This window comes from Gavialis gangeticus, unplaced genomic scaffold (assembly GCF_001723915.1).
Source record: "Gavialis gangeticus isolate Ggan-Ray unplaced genomic scaffold, GavGan_comp1, whole genome shotgun sequence".
NCBI lineage: Eukaryota > Metazoa > Chordata > Crocodylia > Gavialidae > Gavialis > Gavialis gangeticus.
The window spans coordinates 1,827,902-1,835,723 of NW_017728964.1; the positions used below are offsets into that span (position 1 = coordinate 1,827,902).

General features: G+C 43.6%; 1 protein-coding gene across 1 annotated transcript in view; it reads left to right on the top strand.

The window, feature by feature from the left end:
• The window catches only part of DNAH9 (dynein axonemal heavy chain 9), a 609,139-nt gene that overhangs the window by 468,907 nt on the left and 132,410 nt on the right, over nucleotides 1–7,822 (top strand). The window contains exon 58 of the mRNA XM_019501495.1: nucleotides 7,289–7,482. Coding sequence (XP_019357040.1) covers nucleotides 7,289–7,482 — 194 coding nt within the window. The remainder of the gene's footprint in view (nucleotides 1–7,288; nucleotides 7,483–7,822) is intronic.

The following is a 7,822-nucleotide window of genomic DNA, read 5'->3' on the forward strand; positions in this document are numbered from 1 at the left end:
AAAAAAAAAAAAAAAAAAAAAAAAAAAAAAAAAAAAAAAAAAAAAAAACCAAAAAACACACATTACAAAAATTCCCTCTATCTAAATTCCCCACACCGCCTGCCCCTCACTAGCTGTCCTCCTGTAGCAGTGGGGGATGAATTAAAGATGACCCTCCCCAATAATTAGATTCTATGCATAGAAAATTATAAGAAATTATACATTTCCCATGTATAGAATCTAATTATTTGGGGGTTGTCTTAAATTCACGGTCATCTTATAGTCAAGTAAATATAGTACTAAGGAACACTGTACCTTTCTCTCCTCTAGTGAAGAAGAGGATCTGGTGCCCCTGTAGCCTCAGACCCACCTTTTCCTCTGTGTTCCTCCCAGCCTCTTTTGTTCCCCTGCTCCCAGCCTCTGCTTCTCCCTTTCCCCTCTTCCCGCTGTGTCCGCTCTTATGGGATGGTCTGGGGCTTTGCTCAGGGCCCCAGGCTGTAGTGTGAGGGAGTCTGCCAACACAGAGTAAAGGTACGTGGGAAGGAAGAGGGTCAGGTGGGAGTGCAGTGTCTGTGTGGGAGGGAAGAAGCAACAGGGGAGATAGCAGGGTGCAGGGGTGGCAGACAAGATGGGAGGCAGCAACTGCTGCTATGACTCCTACCCCAGGTAGGGACTGGAGCCCAAGTTACAGCAGCTTCCTTCTCCACCCCCAACCACCCTCATACTTGATTCTGTGTTGAAGGACATTTCCCCCCATGTTAAATGGGCAAAAATATCTCATTTTATAATTAAGCAAATGTGGTCCTTCAGCAGCTGGAATATACCTGCTTGGGATAATGCATGGGCAAAAACTGCTGTTTTCTTCTTCCCCATGTAGAAGCTTTAGTTGGGGATATGTTTGCAGGACCTCCTAGATGATTGGATCTTTTGTGGCATCTGCCTTCTGACTCAGATCCCTTTGAAGTGGTTACACTCAAGTCATACTTCCAAATTTTTCTGTGCACTTGTGAGAGCTATAGATTCACTTTTTTGAGAGAGCAAGTATAGAAGCTTAGATTCTAATATAATCACATGACTCCATGGACCTCTAGTACTTTCGCCATAGGCCTGTAGTGCTTACACCTTAATCCTGTCATGGAGATAAAGATAAATTTCAAAGGAATCCAGACACCGTATGGAATTGCAGTGTACAGGTCAGGCACCCAAACCACCTTAATTCTTCCCATGTGTAACACCATTCAGTAACTATATGACTGTGATGAAGATATAATTGTGGTCCCAAATCAGATGATGCTATTTCAAGGATGGCTGTGATTGCTGACCTTTCTAATCTATTGGAAGTGTCCAGAAGAAAATGATAATGCTAAAGGTTGTGGTTCTGAAATTCGTACTTCTTACTCAGGACTTTTTGGGAGTTTTTCAAATCCAGAATACTTGGGGCAGAATCCTTTCACTTTATACAACTGCATAAATGTTATTTTTGGCACATACGCACAATTTAGAATCCTGTTCTACCTAAAGTGTGAATTCATAACCATCCTGCTGCTGAGCATGCATACCAGGCTGTGCCTGCCCTGGGTGAGTATAAATAACCAAATTGTACTTGAAAAAAAGACTCAAGACTAGCTGGTGACTTCACATTAAGACTAACAGCATTTGATGAAATTAACTTTAGTCCATGAAAGCTTGTGACAAATATACTTTGGTTAGCCTATAAAGTGCAAATCTACCTTGCTTTCTAAATGGCTTTAGTGATGCCAGTTGAGATGGACAGATGGTCCTTTAAAGTTTTAGCGTGGTAGCTGAGTGGATAAAGCACTCATCCAGAACATAAGAGATGCAGATTCTAAGCCCCACCTAACCAGGGAGGATTTGAATCCCCCAGTCCCTTAGAACTGTACGCTAGCTATCAAGCCATGGGTTAGATACTATAAATTTGTCCTCTCAACCCCACCTTTTGAAGCTGGCCCCAGGGAAACCAAGAGAGGGAAATATATGGGGCCAGGAGGATACAAGCAAGCCAGAATGTGTGTAGCTCAGTGAATTGGATGTTGCTTTGGTAGGGTGAAGGCTTGGATTTTCATTACACAGTGTGTAATTAACTGTTTTAACTCATTGGCACAAAATACTATATAGGTCAAAGATTTAACCAGGTCCAAAAGAAGATTAAACAAATTGATTCAAGATAAACCCATCAGTGAGTATTAAATATGATAGTACGGTGGCAACCTCCAAATTAAGACTTCTATGCCACTAAATGCTGGAAACTGTAGAGGAAGAGTGACAGGGAAGAGATCAGTTTGGATGTGCCCTAAATAAATATTCTTTCCATTTAGCATCTGTTCTCTGCCACTAAGAGTATATCCACTGCTGTCTGCGACTAAGAGTGCCTACAAATGTTTTGAAGCCTCACTCTAACTCATGGCATTTTACACAAAGCACCATAAGTTAGAGCATCTGACGCAACAAATGTTCTCCTATTGGGTCGGGGGGGCTTGAGCCTGCCTGCACCAGCCCTAACCAGCAGGCTGGGGAATACCAGCAGCCTCTGAGGAGGCTGCCAAACCACCTCTCTCCCCATCCGCCCTCCCCCCCCAGCTCTGGGGCTGTCAACAGGGGAGGGAGGAGGAGGGAGCAGCAGGTAGCTGCCAACTGGGCTTTCTCTGCCTGGAGCTTGAGGTGTGGAGCAGGGTGGAATGGAGCCCTTGTTACACAAATTGCCAACTGCTTAAATTATGAGTGAGACTTTATACAGGGGGATAAGGCAAGGTGCTATGTTTATTGATTACATGAGTTAGACATAGAGGTTTGGACACACCATTTATACAAACACACATAAGTTGTTATACACATTATTACACACAGGCATATACGTACACAAAACAACTTTTATTTACACATACACAAGATATAGTTACCAGCAATAGTTGCTCAATATCAGCCCAGGGTGGCTAACCCGGGCTTATTGAGTAGATGATGATGATTTGAAGATAGCAGATTTGAAGATAACAGCTGGAGCGGGGTGAACAGATGGATTTTTGCTCCATTGAAACAGCAGTAGAGAAAGAGACTCACCCAACTTGGCATTTTTAAAGTGTTTTTTATAGAGACTGGCATCTTTTGGGGTTTTTGGAGGGTTTTTTTTTTTTTTTTTTTTTATAGAGATTGGCATCCTTTGGGGTGCTGTGGGGTTTTTTTCATACCCAGCTTCAGTTTTTGCAGTTGTTTTTTTTTTTTTTGTCTTCAGCTTATTTCAGGCTTGGAGTGTTGTTGCTGCCCATCTGGCAGGATGGGTGCATTTCCTTTTCCTCATTATTTTCTTTCTGCCCTAGGTCTAAAAGGGATTCTGCAGCCATTTATTAATTAGTTTACTGACTGGTAACTTACATTTGGTGCCTTGTTGCTTACATAAACAATTACATTTTTTTTCTCCCATCTCTGTGTCATTTTTTTACCATTCACCCTTTTACACACACTCATACATAAAGGCTATGCAAAGTTCATTTACTTATGTCAAGCAGAAGGATACAAAATGGAGTTTTCAAGTTCCTTACAGGGCAAGACTAACATGGTTACATGTTACTACTATCACACTTTATGTTAATATCAGCTGCATTAGTTCAGTTCATGCTAAACCCTCCCGCCTTGCAGGACACCCCCCAGCTACCCTGGATGGGGTACTGGGGGGAGCCAGACTGGATCTGTGAGGCAAAGACTCCAATCCACACGTCCTCCCCAGCTTTGGCCAGGCAAAGCAGAGCCAGTAGTTTTTGCCACCAGTGTCAAGAGGCCCAGGTGAGAGGTGGGGGAAGGGAATTGCCCCCCCCACCCTTGCCTCATGGGTCCAGCCCAACTCCCCTCAATATCCTGGAGTAGCTGGGAAGGGCCCATGAAGCAAGGAGGGCTCCCTTCCCCATCCCCCCCCAACACTTTGGCCTCTTGGCAGTGTTACTAGCAGCAGCAGCAGCTGCTGCCGTCTCAGCTTTGCCTGGCCAGAGCTGGTGGGGGAAGGCTGGATGGAACAGAGCACCCTCACGTTGTGGGCCCAGCCCAGCTCCCCCCAGTACTGCAGCCAGGGTAGTTTTGAGGGGGGTGCAAGGTGAGGGGGTTCTTTTCCAATCCCCTCCCCCCCTCCAGCTGTGACTAGGCAAAGCTGAGCTGGCAGCTGCCTGCTGCTCCCTCTCCCCTCACCTCCACTCCCCCTCCTTTTCTCCTTCCCCCTCTCTCTCCTTTCCCCTCTGACATCCCCATAAAGCACAAAAAAATAACCCTTGATGGAACGCAAGTTCCCCAAGGCACTCTGCTTTAGAATACCTTCATCTAATACATGATTTGATGAGGGTCAATTTCTCATACAATCAGCCATTTTAAAAGCATTCTGTAACCTTGTATATGTGCTACCTCATGGCTGTAGAGCACTTTCAGAGGCTGATCATGTGAAAAAAATTAAATTTTATAAGTGCCCATCGAAAATGCAGCTACAGAAAGCAGTATGTCATGTTGGGTGTTAGTGGTAGGTAGCTCCATTCTGTGGGGAGTGGAGACATCCATCTGCCAGCCTGACCTCTTGCCTTGGGAAGACTGCTTTCCACCAGGAGCCTACACCCAAGACGTGACAGAAAAGTTGCTGAGACTCATCTGCTTCTCTGACTACTGCCCCATGCTGCTCACCTATGCAAGGGCATGCAGGATGAAAATCAGTAAAGCCAAGACACTTAGAGATGCAAATAGCAAGGAACATAAAAGGCAATAAAAGGGGATTATACAAGTATTCAATAGTAAGAGGTAGATCAAAGAAGTTCCTTGCAGAAAGCAGGAGGCAGTTTAGTTGCCGATGATGCAGAGGATTCTGAATCTATTTAGTCCCTTTTTTGTTTCAGCCTTCACAAATAAAGATAGCTATCAGATAAGTGTAGCTGGCAGGAAAGTTAGGGAAGGAGGCAAGCAACTTTAAGAATAGTGGAAGAACAGGTTAGGGATTACTTGGAGGAGCCAGATGCTTTCAGGTCAGCAAGGCTGGATGGAATATATTCTAAAATAATGAAGGAGTTAGCTAAGGAAATTTCAGAACCAATGGCTATCATGTTTGAGAACTTTTTTTTTTTTTTGAGACTCAGATCAGAAGATGCACGGCAAATGCCCATCTTTTAAAAAGGGAAGGAGGAGGATCCAGGGGAGTTATAGACTGGTCAGTCTGACCTCGATACCTGGAAAGACTACAGATCAGGTCGTCAAAGAATCTATTTCAAGGCACCTAGAGTGCTGAACGAGGTGATCAGGAACAGCCAACATGCATTCATCAAGAACAAGCCATGCCTGATCAACTTGATTTCTATGATATGGCATTAGGTTTGGTGGATGGGGGAGAGAGAAGAGTATGTGATATACCTTGGTTTTTAGCAAAACTTTGAACATTGTCTCCAAAAACATTCTCATTAATAAGCTAAGGAAAAACAGACTAGAGGAATATGCTTCCAGGTGAATACAGGCTGGATCATTGTGCTCAACAAATAGTTAACAATGTCTCAGTGTCTAACTGGGAGATGTTCTTCATGAGTTTGGAATCATGTAACATGTTCATTAATAATTTGGATGCTGGGATTGAGTGCATGCTTAGCCAATTTATGGATGGTACCAATTTGGGTGAAGTTGCAGACACTCTGGAAGGTAGGGCTAGGACCCAGAATGACCTGGATAGACTAGAACAAATGGTCTGTAATCAACCAGATGTAATTCAGCAAGAACGTGTGCAACGTTCTGCACTTCGCATAGAATAAATGCATGTATAAATATGGACTGGGGAATGATTGGTTAAGCCAAGTATTTCAGAAAAGGACCTGGGGGTTACATTGAACCATCAGCTGAACGTGAGGCAACAGCGTGCTCTTGCTATAAAAAAAATACCAGCATACTGTCTTGTATTAACAGAAGAATCCCTTGCAAATCAAAGAACAGATTAATTCTGCTCTATTTGGCATTGGTGAGGTCTCACCTCATGTGCTGTGTTTAGTTTTGGGTCCCATACTTCAAGAAAGATGTGGCCAGATTGTGGACAGAGTCCAGTGTAGAGTGACAAAAATTATTAGAGCCCTGGTAAGTGTGATTTATTAGGAAAGGCTGAACTAAGATTTTTTAGTCTGGAGAAGAGAAGCCTGACAGGGATTTTATCACAGTGTTCAAATACCTAAAGAATGGTTATTAAGAAGATTGAGACTATCTTCTGCTGCTGTAGGGGGCAAGTCTAGGATCAATGGCCTCAAATTGCAGCAGAGGAAATTTAAGTTGGAGATTAGAAAGATCTTTCTTACTGTGAAGGCGGTCAAGCATTGGAACTGACTATGTAGAAAAGTTTTGGAATCTCCATCCCTGGACATTTTCAAGAGCAGGCTAGACAGATACTTGACTGAGATGGTTTGCTCAGGGATAATCCTACCTTGAGCAGGGGCTCAACCAGATGGCCTTATGAGTTCCCATCCAGTCATTTGGTCCTATGATGGTTTGTCTTGTGTCTGCTCCCAGCAGAGCAGAAACTCCCCTTGCTTGTCATCAGTTTCATCCAATTAATCTTAAATGTAAGGGTGCAGTGACTCAGCTTCAGGAGAACAATCTAGGTAATGCCTAACCTGTGGCCAAATGATGAGAATACTGTGCGTGGAAGTCAGAGAACTTCAGGTTTTCAGGGAAGGAGTAGGGAGGAGAACCACATCCTCAGGATGTGTGTGAACACTTACAAATACCAACATTTGCACTTACGTGCCTGGGTGTTTCATAGTAGTTAGGGATCAGAAGGGACCTGAATAGATCTAGTCTAATCCCCCATCACTGGTCAGAGCACATGCTGGGATCACACAACCGCAGACAGGTGTTCATCCAACCTCTTTTTGAGTAATTCTCAGCCAGGGCATTGTAGCATCCTGTGGTTCAAGTGAAAGCCTTTTTAGGGTGCTATGGGGTGCAACAAAATATTAGCAGTGTTAGGTGTGCAAATGTCTACATGATTCACAAGATAAACTCAAAGATATCAAATAGGAAACCATACTGTCAAAAATATTTTGATCTATTGTGGTCTTTCTGAGTTCTTTTCAGCAGCAGATTTGCTATATTATTTTTCCATAGTTAAAAAAATTCTTGAAAATTAAGATCTGACATTGTCCAAGGGGTGCCTTAAGTCTAATGAATGGTACCTTGAATCTAAAAAGTTTGAGAACCACTGCTTTAACCATTGCAAAATGGCAAAACTTTAATAGCTGGTAGCTGTAATAAATGTTTCAGAATCTCAGTTATTAAGTAGTTTACTAAACTTTTCCAGGCTCTGGCATCCATGGAGGAGTTCCGGAATTTAGATCGGGATATTGAAGGGTCTGCTAAACGCTGGAAAAAATTTGTAGAATCTGAATGTCCTGAAAAGGAGAAGTTCCCTCAGGAGTGGAAGAACAAGTCAGCTCTGCAGCGACTGTGCATAATGAGAGCCATTCGGCCTGACCGCATGACATACGCTGTCCGGTGAGAGATTTATAATTTAGAAGATTACTTTTTGACAGTGTAATCAGGAAATGAGGTAAATCACAGTATTGCCAACCCTACTGTGTCAAAAATCATAAGACAAATTCTTACAAATCAAGAGATTTGAAATGTCAATTATGAGATTCTGTTTTTGAAGTATGTGTGTTTATGTGCAGAGGGGTGTTAGTTGTGAAGGTGTGTGGGGCTGTGGGTGTGTGTGGGGGGGGGTTGGAGCCTGGAGAGGGGGGGTCACCATACACCCTGGCAGGATGCAGGGTCCTGTGGGTCAGGAGTGAGGAGCAGCAGCAGGGTTGGGGGTGCTGTGGCTTGGGAGTGAGGG